Source organism: Mustelus asterias, chromosome 7, assembly GCF_964213995.1.
Source record: "Mustelus asterias chromosome 7, sMusAst1.hap1.1, whole genome shotgun sequence".
In the NCBI taxonomy this organism is placed as follows: domain Eukaryota; kingdom Metazoa; phylum Chordata; class Chondrichthyes; order Carcharhiniformes; family Triakidae; genus Mustelus; species Mustelus asterias.
The window spans coordinates 16635870-16662599 of record NC_135807.1 but is presented as its reverse complement, the minus strand read 5'-3'; the positions used below and the strand labels follow the sequence as shown (position 1 = coordinate 16662599).

The window sequence follows — 26730 nt, the reverse complement described above, 5'->3', positions numbered from 1 at the left end:
GGAGCAATAATTTGCAAACAGCAGCTTTGCAGTTTATATAACATCTCAAGTATTGTTTGGAGTAATTGCTTTCTGATGCCATAAAATAAACCGTAGTGGTGACTTGAACAGCCCCAGATAGAAAAGTTGAGACGATTTCAATTTTTTCTGCAGAGAAAAGCAACCTATTTAGGTTATAATATGAATACAATAATCTCATTCAGGTCTATGCATTGATTGTTCTAATAGATTTTCAGTACTTACCATTATTTTTCCATAGTGCCTGATGAGTGCTGCTGAAGGCATTCAAATAGCCGCTCGCATTGTGGATACACCATGCAATGAGATGAATACAGATGATTTCCTTGCGGTGAGAATGTTTGAAATGTCAGCTAATGTAGACAGCAGCAACATAAACAGCTATTTTTCTTCTATATTGTCGCTTAATGTCAAAAGCCATCAACTCTCCATTTCCTGTCATGGTGAACTTTGTCAGGACTGCAGCAATAATGGATAATGTATTGTGTTATCATGTGTCTAGCAATTTAGAACATTCTAGTCATTTATGAATAATCCAGATTTTCCCAACTGCTTAAATTTGTTGTCCTTAAATTATTTTGCCATAGTGCTGAGCTTCAGTCAGTGTCAGGAATGCAATGCTATAACGGCTTTCCTGCCTTATTCTTTCCCTGTATTCAATGCGGCATCAGAATATGGAGAGACATCTTCCATTGAACCTGCTTAGACATCACGGTTTGCTGATTCAAGTAGTTTAATATCTTAGATTGGTCTTTGTAACCAGAGGGTTTGAGAGAGGAGAAAAACATCACCTGTGAATCTGCTGGGACATAAATTAGTTTTTTGTACCACTTTTTTTTTAACTACATTCAGAATGTGTAAGCGTATCTATTATGTTGGTTTAAAAATTGTCAGGAACAATGTGAAATACGAGCATCAGAAGAAAGAACTTGCACTTATATTGTGCTTATCACAATCTAAGGACATCCAAAAGCACTTTATAGTTAGTGAAATATAGTCATTACCGTAATGTAGGAAATAGCAGCCAATTAACATACAGCAAGCCCTCGCAAGCAGCAGCCAGAGGATCAGTTTGTGTGATGTTGGTTGTGGAATAAATATTGGCAAGGGCACTGGGAGGACTTTCCTGTTCTTCTTTGAAATTGCTTCTTTTCCATACATCGAGAAGGGAAGGCAGAGCTACAGAACGCTATCCCTGACAGTTCATAAATCCCTCAGTACTGCACCAAAGTGCACTCAACTCTCTAGAGTGGAACTTGAACCTGTAATGTTTTGATTCAGAGATGGTAGTGTTACCACAGAGAAAAATCAGCAAGCTCCCAGCAGGCTTGGAAGTTGAGCAAGATGAGTATGTTTAATGAGTGGGGGATGGGAGACGTCCGATCCAGTAGATGTGTCTTGTGCATACATTGAGGTTGCAACATAATTTAATTGTACCTGTGAATCCTCTTGACGGTGGGAGTACTGTAAGTTTGTGGCCATTGCAAATTCAGTAAGGTAGAAGTGCCATGTCGGATTACTTTTGTTTTTTCAATTTGCATGTGCCAGCTGTTTCTAGATTAAAAATTTGTCTCCTTGTTCTGTGTGATAATAGCCATTGAGTCCATTGCTCTTTATGGAGCTCAGTGCCTGATATAAGTAGCACTGATTCCTTAGCTATGTTAATTTTATTACAGTAAGGAAATAGCTTACTTGTTAATTCATTTGAGTAGTGAATGCTTGAGGTTTTAAAATTAGGTTAGATTCTAGAGCATGAGCTTGTTTTATTTTCACATTTTGACTTTTGATTTTACTCTTTTTTTCCTTGAGAGAGGTTCATTTAAGATTTTATTCTTTCTCTGACTAGGAAATTGAACAAGTTGGATCTGAGCTGGACATTATTCCCACCGTTATCCGTGGAGAGGAACTTAATCACAGGGGATTTGGAGGTAATGTCTATTGTAGAGTAAATGCTGCTTTCAGGAGATCGACATTATGGCATTGTTAATGCTGGAAGGTAAACATTGTACAGCCAGATGTGGCTAAATCAAGATTGGGCTCATGGCCTTACCGAAGACTTCCTATACTTTAAAAAAAACTGTAGGAGGCGGCAGGTGTCAGGAAGTATAACTCGTAATGAAGAAAATTATCTGTAATTTCCTGTCAGTTGCTCCCTGTCGACATCATTCTGAATGTTTGAACGCAGGAGTGGGAAGTTGGCTGTCAAAGGAATACAGAGATATTTAGTTTGGGGAACTGGGCTGACAGCAGGCAGGTGTTATTTGATGTAAACAGCTACCAAGGTGCTGGGACTAGAAAACCGGAATAAATATTTTAAGATGAATGGTAGTAGGACACAAACACAGGAAAAGATGCTGAGGTTATTGCTGGACAGCATGTTCAAATTATAAGCAAAGTAAGCAACATCTGGATGACTCCATTCTCCCTAAAGCTTAGGCGTGAGAGGGCTACAGAATCCATACTCCCTGATTGTGAGGCTCATCATGCAGGAATGTGCAATTACTATGCTCTGAGTGTGTAGCTCTTGGTTAGTAAGGAGCAATGGTGAACTGGTCCAGCCCTATTTGGTGTAACTCTGTGCAATTTGGGTGACAGGAGTGGGACATTCTGACTATTATTGGGTACAGAGAAGGGGATGATGCTTGTGATGAGGGACTTGAGAAAATACAGAAATGGAAGTATTTACGCTGAAGGAAAGAAAATGTAAGGGAGGGCTTACTGACATTTTCAGGATTTGAAGATATGTAAGTAAAATTATCCCTGGTAAATTGTTTGTTGTAGCTATAAGCTGTGACCAAGGAAATGCTTTTGAGCTTGGAAACATTTGTGGAATAGACTGTCAAGGGAAACAGTAATGATGTCCAGTGTTGCTGACTTTATAGAATCATAGAATCTCTACGGTGCAGAAGAAGGTCATTTGGCCCATTGAGTCTAAACCGACTCTCTGACAGATCCTCTCCCCATCATATCCCCACAACCCCATGTATTTATCATGTTTAATCCATCTAACCTACACATCTTGGGACACTAAGCAATTTAGAATGGCCAATCCACCTAACCTGCACATCTTTGGACTATGGGAGGAAACTCACAGACATGAGGAGAATGTGCAAACTCCACACAGACAGACGCCCAAGGCTGGAATTGAACCCGGGTCCCTGGTGCTGTGAGGCAGCAATGCTAACCATGGTACCGCCGTGCTGCCAATTCTCGAGCAAACAGTAACTAATATATAGAGTGTCAGCCTGGATATTTAAGAAGATAAACTTTGGGGCCAGCCAAATGGACCACAACTGTTTCCAGTTCTCCACGTTTTCTATGTTCAACTTTCCACGTAAAAAAAAGCTTAAAACACAATGTTCTCTACGTTTTCATGTGATTAGTATTCCTGTTGCCAGAATGAAATATTAGAACATAGAACAGTACAGCACAGAACAGGCCCTTCGGCCCACGATGTTGTGCCGAGCTTTATCTGAAACCAAGATCAAGCTATCCCACACCCTATCATCCTGGTGTGCTCCATGTGCCTATCCAATAACCGCTTAAATGTTCCTAAAGTGTCTGACTCCACTATCACTGCAGGCAGTCCATTCCACATCCCAACCACTCTCTGCGTAAAGAACCTACCTCTGATATCCTTCCTAAATCTCCCACCATGAACCTTATAGTTATGCCCCCTTGTAATAGCTCCATCCACCCGAGGAAATAGTCTTTGAACGTTCACTCGATCTATCCCCTTCATCATTTTATAAACCTCTATTAAGTCTCCCCTCAGCCTCCTCCGCTCCAGAGAGAACAGCCCTAGCTCCCTCAACCTTTTCTCATAAGACCTACCCTCCAAACCAGGCAGCATCCTGGTAAATCTTCTCTGCACTCTCTCCAATGCTTCCACATCCTTCTATAGTGAGGTGACCAGAACTGCACACAATATTCCAAATGTGGTCTCACCAAGGTCCTGTACAGTTGCAGCATAACCCCACGGCTCTTAAACTCCAACCCCATGTTAATAAAAGCTAACACACTATAGGCCTTCTTCACAGCTCTATCCACTTGAGTGGCAACCTTTAGAGATCTGTGGATATGGACCCCAAGATCTCTCTGTTTCTCCACAGTCTTCAGAACCCTAACTTTGACCCTGTAATCCACATTTAAATTAGACCTACCAAAATGAATCACCTCACATTTATCAGGGTTAAACTCCATTTGCCATTTTTCAGCCCAGCTTTGCATCCTATCTATGTCTCTTTGCAGCCGACAACAGCCCTCCACCTCATCCACTACTCCACCAATCTTGGTGTCATCAGCAAATTTACTGATCCACCCTTCAGCCCCCTCCTCCAAGTCATTAATAAAAATCACAAAGAGCAGAGGACCAAGCACTGATCCCTGTGGCACTCCGCTAGCAACCTGCCTCCAGTCCGAAAATTTTCCATCCACCACCATCCTCTGTCTTCGATCAGATAGCCAGTTACCTATCCAATTGGCCAACTTTCCCTCTATCCCACACCTCCTTACTTTCATCATAAGCCGACCATGGGGGACCTTATCAAACGCCTTACTAAAATCCATGTATATGACATCAACTCTGCCCTACCTTCATCAACACACTTAGTTACCTCCTCAAAAAATTCTATCAAATTTGTGAGGCATGACTTGCCCTTCACGAATCCGTGCTGCCTATCCCGGATTAATCCGCATCTTTCTAAATGGTTGTAAATCCCATCCCTAAGGACCTTTTCCATCAATTTACCAACCACCGAAGTAAGACTAACCGGTCTATAATTACCAGGGTCATTTCTATTCCCTTTCTTAAACAGAGGAACAACATTTGCCACTCTCCAGTCCTCTGGCACCATCCCCGTGGACAGTGAGGACCCAAAGATCAAAGCCAAAGGCTCTGCAATCTCACCCCTTGCCTCCCAAAGAATCCTAGGATATATTTCATCAGGCCCAGGGGACTTATCGACCTTCAGTTTATTCAAAACTGCCAGGACATCCTCCCTCCGAACATCTATTTCCTCCAGCCTATTAGCCTGTAACACCTTCTCTTCCTCAAAAACATGGCCCCTCTCCTTGGTGAACACTGAAGAAAAGTATTCATTCATCACCTCGCCTATCTCTACTGACTCCATACACAAGTTCCCACTACTGTCCTTGACCGGCCCTAACCTCACCCTGGTCATTCTTTTATTCCTCACATAAGAGTAAAAAGCCTTGGGGTTTTCCTTGATCCGACCTGCCAAGGACTTCTCGTGTCCCCTCCTAGCTCTCCTAAGCCCCTTTTTCAGCTCGTTCCTTGCTAACTTGTAACCCTCAATCGAGCCATCTGAACCTTGTTTCCTCATCCCTACATAAGCTTCCCTCTTCCTTTTCACAAGACATTCCACCTCTTTCGTGAACCATGGTTCCCTCACTCGGCCATTTCCTCCCTGCCTGACAGGGACATACCTATCAAGGACACCCAGTATTTGTTCCTTGAAAAAGTTCCACTTTTCATTAGTGCCTTTCCCTGACAGTTTCTGTTCCCATCTTATGCCCCCTAATTCTTGCCTAATCGCATCATAATTACCTCTCCCCCAATTGTAAACCTTGTCCTGCCGTACGGCCCTATCCCTCTCCATTGCAATAACAAAAGACACCGAATTGTGGTCACTATCTCCAAAGTGCTCTCCCACAACCAAATCTAACACTTGGCCCGGTTCATTTCCCAGTACCAAATCCAATGTGGCCTCACCTCTTGTCGGCCTATCCACATATTGTGTCAGGAAACCCTCCTGCGCACACGGCACAAAAACTGCCCCATCCGAACTATTTGACCTACAAAGGTTCCAATCAATATTTGGAAAGTTAAAGTCCCCCATGGCAACTACCCTGTGACCCCCACACATATCCATAATCTGCTGAGCAATTTCTTCCTCCACATCTCTATTATTCTTTGCAGAGATTTTATGTAATCTTTTATAACCTTGGGATTAGCCCATTGTGCCATCTAGACCATCATGGAATGGAAGCATAATGGTTATATTAGGACTTGTAGTCCAAAGGCCTTGGCTAATGATTTGGACATATGAGTTTAAATCCCACCACAGCAGCTGGAGAATTTAAATTGGATTAATTAAATGAATCTGGAATAAAAAGCTAGTGTTAGGAAAGATTACCCTTTAACTAATGGCTTGTTGTAAAGCCTATTTGATTTACTAATACTTTGTTGGAGAAGGAAATTTGCTCTCCTTACCTGCTCTGGCCTATGTGATTCCAGGCCCACAACAATGTGGTCGGCTCTCAACTACCCTCAGGTGGCCCGAGCAAGTCATACCGTTGTCAAGAGGGCAACTCATGCTCAGCGGTGAAACCTTGATCCCCTGGCTAGAGTGCGCTTCTCGCCTTTTTGGTTAAATCAAGCGTCCGATCAAGCCCAAGATCAGGTGCAATGCCTCATCTTAAGAACATAAGAACTAGGAGCAGGAGGAGGCCATCTGGCCTCTCCGGCTGATCTTTCATGGACTCAGCTCCACTTACTTACCTGCCTGCTCATCATAACCCTTAATTCCTTCACTGTTCAAAAATGTATCTATCCTTGCCTTAAAAACATTCAATGAGGTAGCCTCAACTGCTTCACTGGGCAGGGAATTCCACAGATTCACAACCCTTTGGGTGAAGAAGTTCCTCCTCTTGTCTGCTTGGATCTTATTGGCCTTTTTATGGGACAATGAACTGGTTTCAATTTGTATTTGGTTTTTGGAGCAAGCAAGGAGATGGATTTGGGCCTCCCAGTCTACTCTGCGCATTGGCTTTGTAAATGTTAAATTGGAGGAACTTTAAGAATGGAGCAAAATATTTTTTTTAAAGAATGAGCAATTACTTTGTCAGTGCCCACATCCTGTAAATTAATTTTAAAAACATTACGTTGAGATGCAGATTTATTAGCCCTGGTGTGTTTAGATATGTACTAGAATTTGTACTAGATTTGAAACTGGAATTAGGGGGCATGGCCTCAAAATAAGGGGGAGCAGATTTAGAACTGAGTTGAGGAGGAACTTCTTCACACGAAGGGTTGTGAATCTATGGAATTCCTGCCCAGTGAAGCAGTTGAGGCTACCTCATTGAATGTTTTTAAGGCAAGGATAAATGAATTTTTAAACAGTAAAGGAATTAAGGGTTATGGTGAACGGGCGGGTAAGTGGAGCTGAGTCCACGAAAAGATCAGCCATGATCTTATTGAATAGCACTACAGGCTCGAGGGGCCAGATGCCCTGCTCCTAGTTCTTATGTTCTTATATCTGGTCCCTTGAACTCATAGCTAAGCAGTGTATTATTTAAGTGTGAACTGAGATCCTGACTGCAAGGTTCATTGGAATTCCCCTCTCATTGTAATTGGATCGTTGCAGTATGTGTTAGCAATCCTTTCTCTTCGCTTCAATCGAGTATACATTTGATTTGTATTTGTTTGAATTTTTAGGTATCTATGGAGTTGGAAAAGCTGCAATGAACCCACCTGCTCTTGCAATACTTAGTCACAAGCCAGAGGATGCTACACAAACTATAGCCTGGGTTGGCAAGGGTATTGTTTATGACACTGGTGGTCTCAGCATCAAATCAAAGGTGATGCAACTTTCCTGTTCTATCTGTTCTTACCTTTGCTGATCACTCACTAGACCAAATTTAGAATGATCAAATCTGATCTAATATTTTAACTGTTAAATATGGCAGCTTTTATGAATTAAAAGGTATGCAAGTAAGATGAAATCCAACATGTTTTATTTTCTGTACATTTAGAGGAGGCAAGTGTACATGGGGCTTGCATACCCAACATCATAATAAGGGGTTTACAGCACTGCTTTTTGCTGGAAGTCTATTGACAGTATTCTTAAAATATCACACCTAGTATATGTCATTGCATATACCTGAATTTCTTAATTTGTTCTTAACTCACAGACACTGTTTAAAAAGTGTTGCTGTCTTTCACTAAAAGCAGTTTGGTATTTTGTTGAGCAACACCTCTGCAAATATTAAAAAATCTTCACTGACTGATGAACAACAAACTGTACAAGTGCAAGGGCACATGTTTGGGCAAGGTCAAACGCCATAGCTTACCAATCTGATCTGGTAACAAATTACCAACAGTCCAACTGAAGCAATATTAGCTCCAGATTAAGACTGTATTGGCATTGATGATCTTAATTTGTGACTTTCTTTTATAGTCCAGAATGCTACTTGAATCTGTGTAGTTAAATGGTACAGTATGATGAATTCAGTGAAAAACTTGGTAAATAGGTTACTAGGTTAAATAAAACTATCCTTTACTAGTGTAGTAAAGCACCACCATTAAACTGTGTGACTTATTTTGCATGTTTGGAATTAACTTACTGGGTTTTAACTATACCTCTGTAAGCATGAAAGTTGAATTGGTTTCCTTTTGTAGACTTGCATGCCAGGTATGAAGAGGGATTGTGGGGGTGCTGCTGCTGTCCTAGGAGCCTTCAGAGCTGCCGTGAAACAGGTGAGTTTACACCTTTCTCTTACCGGTAGTAAGGGATCCTAGAAATTGTATTAAATTATTTTTTTTTTTCAATTTTTGACTTGTGAAACACATTTCAGAGACCCTTCCTTTTCTGAAGCTGAGTCTTGCTGGATACAGCTTAATGAGCAGGGGCCCACATTTACTGATCTTAGTGGTTTTGGACAGGACAGGTTGCAGCTACACAGACGCGGGTCTGAGTTCCTTGTGGAGCGATTTGTGAGTGCCACTAGGGAGATTTAAATTAACTCAGTAGGGGTGCAGGAACCAGGAACAATTATCAAAGAGGAATACCAAGGTGTACAAAATACTGGGAGAGATAGATAGCACTAGATTTGATTTGATTTATTATTGTCACATGTATTAACATACAGTGAAAAGTATTGTTTCTTGCGCGTTATATAGACAAAACATACCGTTCATAGAGAAGGAAACAGGAGAATGCAGAATGTAGTGTTACAGTCATAGCTAGGGTGTAGAGAAAGATCAACTTAATGCAAGGTAAGTCCATTCAAAAGTCTGACAGCAGCAGGGAAGAAGCTGTTCTTGAGTCGATTGGCACATGACCTCAGACTTTTGTATCTTTTTCCCAAAGGAAGAAGGTGGAAGAGAGAATGTCTGGGGTCCTTAATTATGCTGGCTGCTTTGCCGAGGCAGCAGGAAGTGTAGACAGAGTCAATGGATGGGAGGCTGGTTTGCGTGATGGATTGGGCTACATTCACGACCTTCTGTAGTTTCTTGCGGTCTTTGGCAGAGCAGGAGCCATTCCAAGCTGTGATACAACCAGAAAGAATGCTTTCTATGATGCATCTGTAAAAGTTGCTGAGAGTATGGAATAAAAGATTATTGGGTGTGATTGGCACCAGGGAGAAAATAATAAAGCCTAAATCAGGGTTAATGTGCATGTATGCAAATGCGAGAAATGTGGTTAATAAGATTGGTGTGTTACAGACACAGGTTAACATGGAAATATGATGAAGTGGCCTCTCAGGAATCTGGCTGAAAGGAGGACAGAACTGGGTGTTAAATAGTCCGGAATATAAGGTGTTCAGGAAAGATAGGAAAAGAAGAAAAGGGAAGGAGTGGGGCTATTGATGAAGAAGAAGACTGCAGTGCTGGAGTGATAGGATATTGCAGAGGGGCCCAGGACAGAATCTATTTTGGTTAGAGCTGATGAACAAAAATGGTGCAATTGCAGTGCTAGGTATATCAATAGGCCGGCAACTAGTAGAAAGGAGAGGACAAATCTGTAAGGAATTTACAGAGAGGGAAAGAATTGTAGCGTAGTTATATAATTATCTGAATATAGACTGGAATAGTGGTAGTGTAAGGAGTTAGAGTTCCTGGAACGTTCATGAAAATGTTTTACAGCAGTATGTTTCCAGACCAACGAGAGGGGAGGGATTGGTAGATCTGGGGGCGGGTCCCACTGCCTCTCTGCATTCGGCAGTGACAGAAAATTTCCAGGTGCTGGGGTTCTCTTGTGTCTGCTGTGAGTTAATTGCCACAGGATTCTTAGTCTCTGACGTGTTCTTGCAGCCACAGTATTTATATGTAAGAGGGTAAAATTAGCACCAACATAAATAGTTGGGCCCTGAAGAAAGTGTCAAATCTCTACCATATTCCTACTTCTTAGACAGAAAATTTAATGTTTGAAGCTGTTAAACTAAACATGTATAAGAACCCAAACAATAGAAGCAGGAGTAGACCATCTGGTCCATTGAGCTGCCCTGCCATCCATAGAATCCCTACAGTACGGAAAGAGGCCATTCGATCCATTGAGCCTGCACCAACAACAATCCCCATAACCCAATGTATTTGCCCTGCTAATTCCCCTGACACTAAGGGGCAATTTACCATGGCCAATCCACATAACCTGCACATCTTTGGACTGTGGGAGGAAACCGGAGCACCCGGAGGAAACCCACACAGACACGGGGAGAACATGCAGTCTCCACACAGACAGTCACCCGAGGCTGGAATTGAACCCGAGTTCCTGGCACTATGAAGCGGCAGTGCTAACCACTGTGCCACCATGCTGCCCCTTAGTGCAATATTGATTCAATACGCTTATGGCTGATCTTGGGCTTCAGCTCCATTCTCCTGCCTGTTCCCCATATCCCTTAGTTCACTGAGCGGTCAAAGATCTGTTTATCCAGACCCCAAATGTATTCAATGATGGAGCACCCTTAACCCTCTGGTTTAGAGAATTTCAAAGTTTCACAACCCTTTGAAGTAATTTCTCTATTCTAAATGATTGGCATCATATCTTGTGTTCAAGCCTCTTCATAATTTTTATAGGTTTCTGTTAGATTATCTCTCATTCTTCTAAACGCCAGAGAACTAAGCCCAATTTACTCAGCTTCTCATTACAGGACAATCCCCTCGTCACAGGTACCGATTTAGTGAACCTTTGCTGTACCACCTCCAATGCAGGTATATCCTTTTTTGAATGTGGAGACCAAAACTGCACACACTACTTCAGATACAGTCTCACCAAAACCCTATCTAACTGTAGCGGGATGTCTTTATCCTTGTACTCTAATCCCCTTGCAATAAAGGCCAAAATGCCATTGCCTTCCTAATTGCTTTCTGTACGTGCATGCTAACTTTCTGCTTTCCTAGTTCAAGAACACCCAAGTCTTTCTGAACATCAGCATTTTTTTCTCGCCTTTTAATTTTTTTTATTCTTACAACCAAAGTGACCAACTTTACACTTCCCTATATTGTGCTCATCTGCTCACTCATCTCACCTGTCTATATCACTTTGCAGCCTCTCTGTGTCCAGCCCGCAGATTAATTTTCCACCGAGCTTTGTATCTTCAGCAAAATTAGATACATTGATCTGTTTCTTCATTTAAGCCAGCAGTATAGATTGTAAATAGCTTGGGTCCCAGTACTGATCCTTGTGGCCCTCCACTATTCACTGCCTGCCAACTTGAAAAAAGCCCTATTTATGCCCACGCTCTTTTCTATCCTTTAACTAATCCTATAACCATGCTAATGTATAACCCCCATTCCATGAGCCCTTTTGTGCGGCACCTTATCGAAAGCTTTTTGGAAATTCAGGTATAGTACATCTACTGTTTCCCTCCTGTCTACCTGACTAGTTACATCCTCAAAAGACTCCAATAAATTTGTCAAACAGGATTTCTCTTTAGTAAAATCAAGTTGACTTGTTCTGATCATCCTATGCTTTTCTAAGTTAATTGTTAAGACTTCTTAAATAATACGTTCCAGCATTTTCCCAGCAACTGATGTTAGACTAACTGATCTGAGGTTCACTGTTTTCTCTCCCTCCTTTCTCGAAAAGTGGTGTAACATTTGCCAACTTTCAGTCTGGTGGGACTGCTCCTGAACCTATGGAATTTTGGAAGATCAGAGCTAGCACCCACCATCTCTGCAGTTATCTCTTTTCAAACCCGAGACCTAAATTTTACGTTTGGAGTGCACAGGAAGTGGGCATGGGTGGGAGTGGGTTTCACCCAAGATCGTGTTGTCAACGTGCTCTTACACTGGCTGGCCAGTTAACAGCCATAAGGTGTGAAATGTGCTCTGTGAAGGGTTCAGTGCTGTGGGGGAGGGTGGGAGGAGGATGGTCACCCAGCAAAGGGAATGTGTGGGCTGGTGCTTTCAATGCGCTCCCTCAGGGGGACAGCCACTGTGGAGCTTTCTGAGAGAGATGCTGATCTGTAAAAAAGAAATATCAGTGGAAAAGCTATGCCACAAGTGTCTAGGCAGTGCAAGGATACATAGACCTCAGGCTCCAGACACATATTTATTAATTTTATTTGAGCCCTGACTTTCATCCCGCCCTAGACTGAGGTTGGAGCTAAAACGTAAAGACCGTCTGGCCCGTCAGCTCACACGTCAGCAGCAAAGGCAAACAGGCAACGTAAAATCCCAGTCAATTGCTGTTTAATTGATTTAAATTGGCTTCTTGATTGTCGGCTGGTGTGCTTCCAATTCGGGCGCACCCGAAATGTTGCGCAAGGGCGGGGGCGAAATGACTTTGGGACATGCACTCGACATCTTCATGGGTGATTTTACCCATTTCTGAGTTGGGTGCCCATCTGCTCAAGCAACATAAAAATTCTGGCCCTAAAATGTAGGCCATCAAATCCCGGGGATTTGTTGGATTTTTATCCCTTAGGTTTTTCCAATAATAGAATCCCTACAGTGCCGAAGGAGGTCATCGAGTCTGCACCGACTCTCCAACATAGCATCTTACCCAGGCCTCTTTCCCCCCCCCCGTAAGTTGCATATCTTTGGAGTGTGGAAGGAAGCCAGAGCACCCGGAGGAAACCCATGCAGACACGGGGAGAACGTGCAAACTCCACACAGACAGTCACCCGAGGCCGGAATTGAACCCGAGTCCTTGGCGCTGTGAGGCAGCAGTGCCACCATGCCATTCTTAATGTTAAATACCTTTGCTGTTATTCATTTTCCTAATTTCTTCACTTTTTTGTCCCGAGGGCTTATCATCTATTTCTGATGGAACTTGTGTCTTCTATTGTGAAGACAGATACAAAATATTGGTTTAATGCCTCTGCCATTTTTTCTTTTCCCATGATAATTTTTTCCTGTGCCTGAGCCTAAGTGACCAGTATTTACTTTAGCTACTCTCTTCCTTTTTATATGCTTAAAAAAGCTCTTATCTGTTTTTATATTCCTGGCATTCTATTTTTTTTCCTTTTTATCAACTTTTTGGTAATCCATTGCTGGTTTCTAAAACACTCCCAATCCTATCTAACCGAATGATCTAATTTGTTATTACATCCTTTGCCAAAGATGTTAAAGCAAGATTCATTTTGTCTTTTCCATGGCCTTATTGATCTGTGAGCTCTGACAAAGAGTCAGCATCTCTCCACAGAGGCTGTCAGACCCGCTGTGATTTTCCAGCATTTTCTGTCTTTGTTTCAGATTCTAGCATCCGCAGGAATTTGCTTTTATCTGTTCAACAAGCTCCCTCAGCTTCATATTAAAATGTTACCATTTAAGGTGTAGTTTATTTTCCTAATCTTTCTTTCAAAATGTTTCACAATTTGGCACACCCCTATTTTGATGTACATAAGAAAGCGTGTTTGCATTCTGGTGCTTTCCCCAAACATTTGGCACATTCACATCAGTTCATATATTATCTTCATAAAGTGTGGTTTTTTTATGTTACTGTAGTCCCAGATGACCATAAGCAGTGACTGGGGGTGATTTAACCTGAGGATCACCACACCTCAGGCAAGGGGCATGGTTGAGATGGCGGGGCCTTCGTGAATAGCGTCAGTCAGAACGGGAGTTGAACCCACACTTGGCGTCACTCTGCATCACTAACCAGTAGTCCAGCCAACTGAGCTAAACCAACCCCACCATATAAGTTTCTAATGTGATGCTTAATTATGTGGTACATATCAATGAAGAAAAATTACATGTTGGTGACTTATTGAGTTTGATTTGATATAGTTCCAATGCAAAACATGTTGCTGATTACTAAACCACATAATGCAATTAGATTCTACTTTAAAGATATCTGGTGAATCATCTGTTGTGCTTAATGGCACTGCTTCAACAATTTAATTTTTTTCAATCAGGGTTTTAAAGAGAACTTGCATGCATTGTTCTGCTTGGCTGAGAATGCTGTTGGAGCTAATGCAACAAGACCAGATGACATTCATCGACTGTACTCTGGAAAGTAAGTTAATGGATTGACGTGCCGAAATGCATCGTCCTCAAATTTTGTTTAAAAAATCAAGAGCGGAAGTATTAGAAGCAGAAAAAGGTTTTGTTTAAACTTAGTTTCCTTCGTAATATCTTGCTATGTGTAATCATAATATGGGATATACAATAGTAAAATCACTTTTGTGTTGGGATTTTATTCTTTCAGCAGTTTTTTTTAGAAGAGATGAATTTGCCTCCAATGCTGTTTGTTAATATTTTGGTTAGGAGCTCAGATTGGTTTATTGTCTTGGATATTTGCAATTTAATACTATGCTTTCCTCGTACTAATCTTGCAAACTCTGTGGCTGGATGAACAAAATAAAGTGAGGCTTTAAGGAATAGAATATAAAGGTAAGGAAGTATTGTTGCAACTATACAAGGCATTGGTGAGGCTGCATCTGGAGTATTGTGCACAGTTTTGGTCCCCGTATTTGAGGAAAGATGTAGTGGCATTGGAGGCAGTCCAGAGGAGGTTCACTAGATTGATTCCAGAGATGAGGGTTCTGTCATATAGAACAAACAAAGAACAGTACAGCACAGGAAACAGGCCCTTCGGCCCTCCAAGCCTGTGCCGCTCATTGGTCCAACTAGACCATTCGTTTGTATCCCTCCATTCCCAGACTGCTTATGTGACTATCCAGGTAAGTCTTAAACGATGCCAGGGTGTCTACCACCATCACCTTACTTGGCAGCGCATTCCAGGCCCCCACCACTCTCTGTGTAAAAAACGTCCCTCTGATATCTGAGTTATACCTCGTCCCTCTCACCTTGAGCCCGTGACCCCTCGTGATCGTCACCTCCGACCTGGGAAAAAGCTTCCCACTGTTCACCCTGTCTATACCCTTCATAATTTTGTACACCTCTATTAGGTCTCCCCTCATTCTCTGTCTTTCCAGGGAGAATAACCCTAGTTTACCCAATCTCTCCTCATAGCTAAGACCCTCCATACCAGGCAACATCCTGGTAAACCTTCTCTGCACTCTCTCCAAAGCTTCCACGTCCTTCTGGTAGTGCGGCGACCAGAACTGGACGCAGTACTCCAAATGTGGCCTAACCAGCATTCTATACAGCTGCAACATCAGACTCCAGCTTTTATACTCTATACCCCGTCCTATAAAGGCAAGCATACCATATGCCTTCTTCACCACCTTCTCCACCTGTGCTGCCACCTTCAATAGTTTGTGGACTTGCACACCTAGGTCCCTCTGTGTTTCTATACTCTTGATGGCTCTGCCATTTATTGTATAACTCTCCCCTACATTAGTTCTTCCAAAATGCATCACTTCGCATTTATCCGGATTAAATTCCATCTGCCATTTCTCTGCCCAATTTTCCAGTCTATCTATATCCTGCTGTATTGTCCGACAATGTTCATCGCTATCCGCAAGTCCAGCCACCTTCGTGTCATCCGCAAACTTGCTGATAACACCAGTTACACCTTCTTCCAAATCATTTATATATATCACAAATAGCAGAGGTCCCAGTACAGAGCCCTGCGGAACACCACTGGTCACAGACCTCCAGCCGGAAAAAGACCCTTCGACTGTTACCCTCTGTCTCCTGTGGCCAAGCCAGTTTTCTACCCATCTAGCCACCTCTCCTTGTATCCCATGAGCCTTGACCTTCTTAACCAACCTGCCATGAGGGACTTTGTCAAATGCCTTACTGAAATCCATATAGACGACATCCACGGCCCTTCCTTCGTCAACCATTTGAAGAGAGATTGAACGGTTTTAGGCCTAAACTCTCTGGAATTTAGAAGAATGAGGGGAGATCAAATTGAGGTATTCAAGATGATAAAAGGTATGGATAAAGTAGATGTGGAGTGGGGATGCTTCTGCTGTTGGGGCATTCTAGGACGAGAGGTCATAGTCTTAGGGTAAGGGGTAGCAAATTTAAAACAGAGTTGAGGAGAAACTACTTCTCCCAAAGGGTTGTGAATCTGTGGAATTCACTACCCCAAAGTGCGGTGGATGCTGGGACAGTGAGTAACTGTAAGGAGGAGTTAGACAGATTTTTAATTGGTAATGGGTTGAAAGGTTATGAGGAGAAGGCAGGAAAATGGGGATGAGGAGCATATCAACCATGATCGAATGGTGGAGCAGACTCGATGGGCTGAATGGCCTAATTCTGCTCCTATATCTTATGAATTTAAGTGGATACATAAGCAAGATCAGTTCTGATTTTCTACTTACAAAAACATTTTTGCTCAATAGAACTGTTGAGGTCAATAACACAGATGCAGAGGGTCGTCTGGTTTTGGCTGATGGGGTATCGTATGCATATAAAGACCTCAAAGCAGATATCATCTTAGATATCGCCACTTTAACTGGTGCTCAGGTAGGTAAACATTCCAGTTATTGTAGACAAGCATTCATATATTCTGATCCTAGTCTTACTTTACATAGACTGCAAGGATCACCTGATATTGGAGTGCACTAATTGGTGTTTTAACTGAAAGTAGTAGTTTCCATTGACTGAGGCCCTCATTTTGAACAACTGAAGATAAATAAGCTGTTGTTCAAGATCAACTTTTTCATAATTGGTAATTTTAAGGTGTCAAGCCTTACACCAGCAAGCATTTTATTTTTTATTTAATGGTCTGTCAACAATAGAGTTATTTGGAATTTGTCCAACATCACCTGGGTTGAGGGTGGAGGATGGTTATGGTCATGTATGAGAATTGCTTACTGCGAAAACCCAACTACTGTGGAATACAAGGTTTGACTAAAATTGCATTATTTCTCTTGGGAAGCTTAGTTGGTTCTGGGAGTCAGTCACACCAGAATTCTTTTGTTAATATCCCCCTCATCAATGTGCATTGTCTGTAGAATGCCACTTGTTGGGCAAGAAGGGCAGCCTGTTCCTAGTGGCAGTTGCTGGCGACTATTGATGACGTGCAACATCGACCCAAATGTCAAAAATGTTAAGCACTTCAGCTACCCTTATTTAGAAGATACACACTCCCCAACCAGTCCTCTGTCGCATTGTAGTGGCTTCCAATGAAATTTTTGGATGCAAGCAACTTATAAAACTGGTGTACTAATTGTCTTTCACCAGTCCAACTTGTCCTACTTTGAGATTTTGGTTCCTGTATGGTTAATGGGTAATACCTCTATGATAACATCCAATTGCTGAAATGGTATGTTGTAGCTGAGCAAACAAATCTTGTGTATGATTTTTCTTTTTTTAACTAGGGTGTTGCTACTGGAAAGTACCATGCTGGACTGCTGACCAATAGTGAAGAATGGGAACATGCCTGTGTAAAAGCTGGGCAGAACAGTGGTGATCTTGTGCAGCCAATGGTTTACTGTCCTGAACTGCATTTCAGCGAGTTTACATCTGCTGTGGCAGACATGAAAAATTTTGTGGCTGTAAGTTAATAATGGACCACACGAAGCGAACCAAATGGGCACCACTAGTTGGGATGATTGTGCTTTGTTCATTCTTTTAGATTTGTGCGGCTTCTCTTTGAGACATAGCTGTTCTATACAGATAAACCTTATTTCATTGATTTGCAAAAGTATAATCTAATGTAAAATTTAACATTAAATACTAACTGGTCAATCCAGTCATCCTCACCTTTACCATGCCCAAGAAACTAGCAACTATTCAGTTTAGAGGTACTAATGTTTGCAGCAAGTGAAGGTTTAAAAAGTTTTTTTTTAATCAAAGTGAAGAATATCAGAATTGAGAAGTTGAACATCTAAGCACCCAGTGTTTGCTTCAGACTTTCAATTGTAAAAGTGTGATTGTATCATTATAGGATGAGCCTTAGAATCTTAAACCAGATGGGTTCTTCAGACAGTGGTTTCATGGTCACCGGGGCGGCACGGTAGCACAGTGGTTAGCACTGCTGCTTCACAGCGCCAGGGACCCGGGTTCAATTCCAGCCTTGGGTGACTGTTAAAGGTGCAGTAAGTTGCTGCAGTACATCTTGGATATGGTACACATTTCTCTCACTATGGTGGTGGAGTATGAATGTTTAAGGTAGTGAATGTGGTGCCAAACAAGTGAATTGAGTCGAGCTTTAAGTTCAGTTAGAGCTGCACTCATCCAGGCAAGTGGAGAGTATTCCATCACATTCTTGATTTATGCCATGTGGATGGTGGACAGACTTGGGAAGTCAGAGGTGTGTAATTCATTAGAACATAAGAACATAAGAAATAGGAGCAGGAGTAGGCCATCTAGCCCCTCGAGCCTGCCCCGCCATTCAATAAGATCATGGCTGATCTGATAGTGGATCAGTTCCACTTACCCGCCTGATCCCTATAACCCCTAATTCCCTTACCGATCAGGAATCCATCTATCCGTGATTTAAACATATTCAACGAGGTAGCCTCCACCACTTCAATGGGCAGAGAATTTCAGAGATTCACCACCCTCTGAGAGAAGAAGTTCCTCCTCAACTCTGTCCTAAACCGACCCCCCCTTTATTTTGAGGCTGTGCCCTCTAGGTCTAGTTTCCTTTCTAAGTGGAAAGAATCTCTCCCTCTCTACCCTATCCAGCCCCTTCATTACCTTATAGGTCTCTATAAGATCCCCCCTCAGCCTTCTAAATTCCAACGAATACAAACCCAATCTGCTCAGTCTCTCCTCATAATCAACACCCCTCATCTCTGGTATCAACCTGGTGAACCTTCTCTACACTACCTCCAAGGCCAGTATATCCTTCCGCAAATAAGGGGACCAATACTGCACACAGTATTCCAGCTGCGGCCTCACCAATGCCCTGTACAGATGCAGCAAGACATCTCTGCTTTTATATTCTATCCCCCTTGCGATATAGGCCAACATCCCATTTGCCTTCTTGATCACCTGTTGCACCTGCAGACTGGGTTTTTGTGTCTCATGCACAAGGACCCCCAGGTCCCTCTGCAATTGCTTGACTTGCTGTTATAACCACACTATTCATATGGCTCGTCCAGTTAAGTTTCTGTTCGATGGCAACTCCTCGGATGTTGTTAGTGCAGGATTCAGCCATAGAACCATAGAAATGATACAGCACAGAAAGGAGCCAATTTCCCTATCTTGTCCATGCTGACCTATAGACATGATGTGGAGATGCCGGTGTTGGACTGGGGTAAGCACAGTAAGAAGTCTCTCAACACCAGGTTAAAGTCCAACAGGTTTATTTGGTAGCACAAGCTTTCGGAGTGCTGCCCCTCCATCAGGTGAGTGAGGAGCTGTGTTCACAAACAGGGCATACATAGATACAGACTCAATTTAAAAGATAATGGTTGGAATGCAAGTCTTTGCAGGTAATCAAGTCTTAAAGGTACAGACAATGTGAGTGGAGAGAGGGTTAAGCACAGGTTAAAGAGGTGTATATTGTCTCCAGCCAGGACAATTAGTGAGATTTTGCAAGCCCAGGCAAGTCGTGGGAGTTACAGATAGTGTGACACTAGGGCAGCACGGTAGCACAGTGGTTAGCACTGCTGCTTCACAGCTCCAGGGTCCCGGGTTCGATTCCCGGCTCGGGTCACTGTCTGTGTGGAGTTTGCACATTCTCCTCGTGTCTGCGTGGGTTTCCTCCGGGTGCTCCGGTTTCCTCCCACAGTCCAAAGATGTGTGGGTGAGGTTGATTGGCCAGGTTAAAAATTGCCCCTTAGAGTCCTGAGATGCATAGGTTAGAGGGATTAGCGGGTAAAATATGTGGGGGTAGGGCCTGGGTGGGATTGTGGTCGGTGCAGACTCGATGGGCCGAATGGCCTCCTTCTGCAGTCTAGGGTTTCTATGATTTTTTGATTTCCAAGATCCCAGTTGAGGCCGTCCTCGTGTACGGAACTTGGCTATCAGTTTTTGCTCGGCGATTCTGCATTGTCGTGCGTGGTGAAGGCCACCTTGGAGAACGCTTACTTGAAGATCAGAGGCTGAATGCCCGTGACTGCTGAAGTGTTCCCCAACAGGAAGAGAACACTCCTGCCTGGTGATTGTCGAGTAGTGTCCATTCATCCGTTGTCATAGCATCTGCATGGTCTCGCCGATGTACCATGCCTCGGGACATCCTTTCCTGCAGTGTCTCAGGTAAACAACATTGGTCGCAAGAGTATGTACCATGTACCTCGTGGATGTTCTCACGTGAGCTGATGGCATCCGTGTCGATGATTCGGCACGTCCAAGTTGATTAAACAAAAACCCTAGCAGAGTCTGGCAATCTTATAGTAGCCCTTTCTTTTCTATCTTTCTACAGGCCTCACCAGTATCTTGTATGGTTTCATCATTATGTCCCTACTTTATGTATTCTGTACCTCTACAAATGAAGGAGAGTATTCCATATGCCTTCTTTATAACCTTATCTACTTGTACTGACCTGTGCACATGTACACCAAGGTCTCTGACTTCATCTATCTCTCTCAGTATATTCCCATTTATTGTGCATTTTCTTTTACTGTTTGACCTCCCTTTAAGTTGAACTCCATCTGCCACTTTCCTGCCCACTCCACCAATCCATCTATATCATTTTGGAGCTTACAGCTATCCTCTACACTATCCACTACATGGATAGTGTAGAGGATAGCTGTAAGCTCCAAAATTTGTGTCACTTGCAAATGTTCTAATCGTCCCCCCACATTCAAGTCCAAATCTTTAATATATAAAACAAACATCAGGTGTCCCAACAGCAAGCCCTGCGGAGCACCACTTGAAGAGTTTTAACAACACCAGGTTAAAGTCCAACAGGTTTATTTGGTAGCAAATGCCATTAGCTTTCGGTGCACTGACTACGAAGATGAACATCTCGCCAAGGCCATCCCCACACCCCCACTTCTTGCCTTCAGACAACCGCACAACCTCAAACAGACCATTGTCCGCAGCAAACTACCCAGCCTTCAGGAGAACAGTGACCACGACACCATACAACCCTGCCACAGCAACCTCTGCAAGACGTGCCGGATCATCGACACGGATACCATCATCTCACGTGAGAACACCAGGTACACGGTACCTACACTTGCAACTCTGCCAACGTTGTCTACCTGATACGCTGCAGGAAAGGATGTCCCGAGGCATGGTACATTGGGGAAACCATGCAGACACTACGACAATGGGTGAATGAACACTGCTCAACAATCACCAGGCAAGACTGTTCTCTTCCTGTGGGGGTGCACTTCAGCGGTCACGGGCATTCAGCCTCTGATCTCCGGGTAAGCGTTCTCCAAGGCGGCCTTCACAACACACGACAGCGCAGAGTCGCTGAGCAGAAACTGATAGCCAAGTTCCGCACACATGAGGATGGCCTAAACCGGTATCTTAGGTTCCTGTCACACTATCAGTAACCCCCACAGCTTGCCTCCTGGACTTGCAGAATCTCACTGTCTGGAGACAATACACATCTCTTTAACCTGTGCTTAATGCTCCCTCCACTCACATTGTCTGTATCTTTAAGATCTGGTTGGCTGTAGAGATTCACATTCTAATCAGTATTTTGTAACTTGATTTTGTGTCTCTGTATGCCCTGTTTGAGACCACTCCATCTGACGAAGAAGCAGCGCTCCGAAAGCTAATGGCATTTGCTACCAAATAAACCTGTTGGACTTTAACCTGGTGTTGTGAAAACTCTTAATGTGTTTACCCCAGTCCAACGCCGGCATCTCCACATCATGAGCACCACTTGAAACAGCTTCAAGGCAAGGGCAATCACTGTCACCTCACCTCTGCAGTTCAACTCTTTTGTCCATTTTTGGACCAAGGTTGTAAGAGGGTCAGGAGCTGAGTGACCCTGGTGGAACCCAGACTGAGCATCAGTGAGCAGTTTATTGCTGAGTTAGTGCTTCTTGATAGCATTTCAACAATACCTTCCACCACGTTGCTGCTAATAGAGTGTAGATTGAGGAGATGATGATCAGCCTGGTTGGATTTGTCGTGCTTTTTGAGGACAGGACATACCCAGACTATTTGCCACATTGCCTGTAGGTGCCAGTGTTGAGGAACTGGGAGATCTTGACCAGGGCCACAGCTGGTTCTGGAGCACAACTCTTCAGTGTTGTTGCTGGAATGTTATCAGGGTCTATTGCCTTTGCAGTATCCATTGCCTTCAGCCACTTCTGCATGAAGTGAATTGAATTGGTTAAAGACTGGCATCAGTGATGTTGGGGATCTCTACAGGATTGGATCATTCACTTGACAATTTTTGGCTGAGGTTGGTTGCCAATGCTTCAATCTTGTCATTTTGCACTGAAGTGTATAAATTGACCTCAAGTTGTGTAAAATTGAGTGGCCTAAATAGGTCATATTTCCCATAGCAGAGAGGTCAATAACTAAAAGAGCTAGATTTAAAGCAATTGATTGAAGAATTAGAGAGGAGTTGAGAATTTTCTCACTCGGACGGTAATACGGTCTGGAACTTTCTGAAAGTGGAGTTCAGGCAGAAACCCTCAGTGCATTCAGCAAGTACTCAGATAGACACTTGAAGTATTGTAACGTCTAAGACAATCTGAAGGCTAAGAGCTGTGGCATGGGATTAGGCTGGATAGCGCTTTTTCAGCCAGCACGGACATGATGGGCTTCGAAGAAGGATCATCCGGACTCAATACATTATCTCTGTTTCTCTCTCCACAGATACTGCTAGACCTGCTGAGTTTATCCAGCATTTTCTGTTCTTACTTTAGACATAATGGGCCATGGCCTCCTGTGCTGCATATTTCTGTGATTTTTATAAGACTATCTGTAAACTAGTTTCCATTTGACTCTGTCTTTTTATTCACTAATGATCAATATGTCAACATGCAGAGATTACTTATAAACAAGCATTTTCTTACAAACTGTGTTTAATTGCTGAAGGTAACCAGTTGAATGGATTTAACTGCATGTAATCTGGTTGGTTTATTGTAGGATCGAGCCAATGCTATGAGTTCGTGTGCAGGCTTGTTTATTGAAGCTCATATTGGATTTGATTGGCCAGGAGTCTGGGTGCACATTGACATGGCTTCCCCAGCTCACACTGTAAGTAATATGAGTTCATCTCTCTGCAGCAGTTGTATGAGTTACGTTTGCATTCAGTAAAATCTGTTTATATAACTATTTCCTCTGTGCTGGTGTTCAGCCAAACCTCTTCCTGCAACTGCATCTATGCTTGTCTTTTATTTTCTAACTCTTTCTACATCTATTGTTATTGGGAGGAGGATGATTAATGATGCCTGGGTCTCGGAAAGCACTCGCAGCCTTGGATGCCCAGGTTGGGATTGGCGGGGGGCGAGGGGGGGTTCAGTGTTATCATTTCAAATCCACTGTTCTATTTCAGTCTCAAAAGTGTCTATGAATTTGAGTTGTACTGAAATTTTGAAACATTGAATCATTTCTACCTTGTGTTGCAGTTCTTTTTAGTTAGAAGTTTAATTTCTATTATTGTAAAAGTCTTTAATTGCTGAAAGAGAGGGGATAATGCAAATTAACTTTGTGTGATGGATTTTTTTTTTCTAAATGAACATTATGGAAGATTCCCACGGTGAAAGCATAAAGCATTAGAGTTGACTATGTGGCTGTTTGAGCCTGCTCTGCCATTCAATCAGCTCATATCAGATCTTCTACCCTAACTCCTCTTTGTCAACCTATCACTATATCCTATGATTCCCTTAGTGTCCAAAACTCTACTGGCCACAGATTATGATCAACGATTGATCAACGATTGATCAGTCCAAAGATGTGCGGGTTAGGTTGATTGGCCATGCTAAAATTGCCCCTTAGTGCCCTGAGATGTGTAGGTTAGAGGGTAAAATATGTAGGGATATGGGAGTAGGGCCTGGGTGGGATTGTGGTCGGTGCAGACTCGATGGGCCGAATGGCCTCTTCCTGCACTGTCGGGTTTCTATGAACGATTGAGGATTCGCAACTCTAGAGAATTTCAAAAATTTACCACACTCTGTGTAAAGAAATTTCCCTCATCCCAGTTCCGTTGCAGTTGATTTTTACATTTTTCTGGAAGCAGGGCAGAGTATAAGAGCAGAAAAACTAACATTTGCACTTTTTCCATCAGGGAGCACGTGCTACCGGCTATGGGGTAGCTCTTCTTCTTGCGTTGTTTGGTCGTGCAACAGATGATGCATTATTGAACTTTATTTCACCAGCTGGTGTTAATTTCACGACAGAAGGTGGTGATTCAATGGAAAATTGCTGCAAAAAGAGGCGACTCGTATGAATTCCGCTTGAGATTATGTTCATTCTTTGTTGTATGGATTTGGATGTTGAGCTGGTGTGAGGCATCCGTTTGAATTATGCTTGCGTGTTAGTATTTAGATTCACACCGCATCTATTCTGACTACATCCCTGATGGTGTAAATTTGTCAGAAACTGGCATTTATAGACATAAATTGCATTGTGTTTCAAATTTAAGTTTCAATGGCCTGTAGAAATCTATATCACCTTGGCTTTATTACTGTAACTTGTGATTTGCTGACTTGCAAAACAAAATTGCAACTTTTCATGTAACTTAAATATGATTCTTCAGGCACACTCCAAGATATTTGAACATTTTGTTTTCAGTTTCACTTGATTTAAGTTGATAGAGTCAAGAGTTTTACAGCACAGAAAGAGACCCTTTGGTCCATCGTGTCTGCACCGGCCATCAATCACCTGTCTATTCCAATCCCATTTTCCAGCACTTGGTTCATACCCTTGTATGCTATGGTGTATCAAAGTTCAATTAAATGCTGCACAAATGTTGAGGGTTCCCCGCCTCAAGCATCCTTTCAAGCTGTGAGCTCCACATTCCCACCCACTCTCTGGGTGAAAAGCTTTGTCCTCAAACCCCTCTAAATCTCCTGCCCCTTACCTTAAAGATATGCCCCCTGGTTATTGACCCCTTTACTAAGGGGAAAAGTTTCTTCCTGTTTATATCCATCAGTTTTGTTCACCTCTATGAGGCCCCGCCTCAGCCTTCTCTGTTCTAAGACAAAAGGTCACTGATCTAGCTGATGTTATCTTGGAGGTTGGAGTTTACAGCATTTGTAATTTTGTTTATAAACTGACTATGGATCACTCCATCTTCACAGCAGCTCTATTGCTTTTGTACGTCATTCCAGCCACAGTCTGCCGTACTGTCAGATGTTACCAGAGGAGGTTTTCAGTCCTGTAATGAGAGAAGGATGGCAGGGCAGTTCCATCACCTTTGAGCAAATAAATGGTCTGTATCAAAACTGAAGGAGTGTCACTGAATCCAGGAATTGGTTTTCCATGTTGCTGGGAAAAATGTCTTCAGTTGGCATCCTCTCAGGTATTTAGAAAAGGCTGCAGTGCTGCGCGTCTATTTCCATGATACTTCAAACATTTATGAAGTCTGGAAGAGCATACTTCATTTTAATCATAGCAGAATTTTCTTTTCTTTTTTAAAAATTCATATTATTGAAGACTGTCCAATTGAATATCTGTGCCTTTTAAGCCACTGTGATAGTTTTGCCAACTTAGCATGTCCCCTTGGGTCCAGGAACTGGACTGTTTCAAACAATGGAGATGGGGACTGGGGCCTGAGACCAGTGAGAGCTGTCAGTGAGAATGACGGGAGTCCCAAGAATGATGGTGTTCCCCATGGGTGCAGAGTATTAATCTGATTGTGTGGCATACTGGGGCTCATACATTTAAAATAATTCTCAACCAGTATGAAGTTGAGGCTTAGCACTTTCTTCTCTGTCAGCATAGGGGTGATCACTAATGAGAAGCCATTGGAGTAGTGGAACAAGGAATGGTCCTTAAGCGAGGTTCTCTGCAAACCACGAGAGTGACCTACTTCCAAAAATGTCAGCAAATTCTAGTTGGTGTATTTTGTTGTACAAAAGATACACACCTTTTTTAAAAAAAATTATTCTCAGCCTTGTATTCCCTTTTGGAATGCTGTATCTTATTAGCCTTACAAAACATTTTAAACTGGTTTGATCAATGCCTTAAGTATGCAATTTTTAAGAAAAATATTGACCCTTTTGTGTGTGTACTATGGCTAAAAGATAATGGAATTTTAAAATAACAAATATAAGCACCATTAAATGAACTGATAATCCAAATATGAGCTTCGCTGAAGATTGCAATGCCTTTAACCCCACCATTTCTTTACATGGTTTCCTACAAGGATTGGGGATTATATTACTTTGGACTAACGTTTTTCGCTTCTATGAAATGTATTAGCTTTAAAAACGACTGTGGCTAGATTTGTACAATGGAGTCCATAAAACTTATACTGTTGGCGGTCATATCAGTTGCTTACAAGGTGATGCAAACTGTCTTTCTCCCTGTTGCAAAACCAAACAAAAATCAAATTTTTGAAAATAAATTCTATGATTGCTGCTCAGTTTCAATTTAGAAAATTAAACCTTGTCCGATTAATTCTAGAATAGCTAATAGGTTTATCAAATTTGTACGATGAATAGTCTTGGCTCTACCTCGTATATACTTTTAAAACAATTTGTGAAGATTTGTCTTGCCCAAACGTAAAGCAATTTTTGTATATTTTTCTGTATTTGAAATGATGTATATAAAATATTTGACACTTTGCAAGA

The 26730-nt window shown here is 42.4% G+C and overlaps 1 protein-coding gene across 1 annotated transcript in view; it reads left to right on the top strand.

Annotated features, from left to right (window-relative positions):
* Positions 1 to 26730, top strand: part of LOC144495580 (putative aminopeptidase NPEPL1) — a 37634-nt gene extending 10904 nt beyond the window's left edge. Inside the window, exons 4-12 of the mRNA XM_078215716.1 lie at positions 260 to 349; positions 1865 to 1946; positions 7478 to 7620; positions 8441 to 8518; positions 14122 to 14222; positions 16465 to 16588; positions 17446 to 17622; positions 23081 to 23191; positions 24222 to 26730. Of these exons, the coding sequence (XP_078071842.1) occupies positions 260 to 349; positions 1865 to 1946; positions 7478 to 7620; positions 8441 to 8518; positions 14122 to 14222; positions 16465 to 16588; positions 17446 to 17622; positions 23081 to 23191; positions 24222 to 24383 (1068 nt within the window). The 3' untranslated portion in view covers positions 24384 to 26730. The remainder of the gene's footprint in view (positions 1 to 259; positions 350 to 1864; positions 1947 to 7477; positions 7621 to 8440; positions 8519 to 14121; positions 14223 to 16464; positions 16589 to 17445; positions 17623 to 23080; positions 23192 to 24221) is intronic.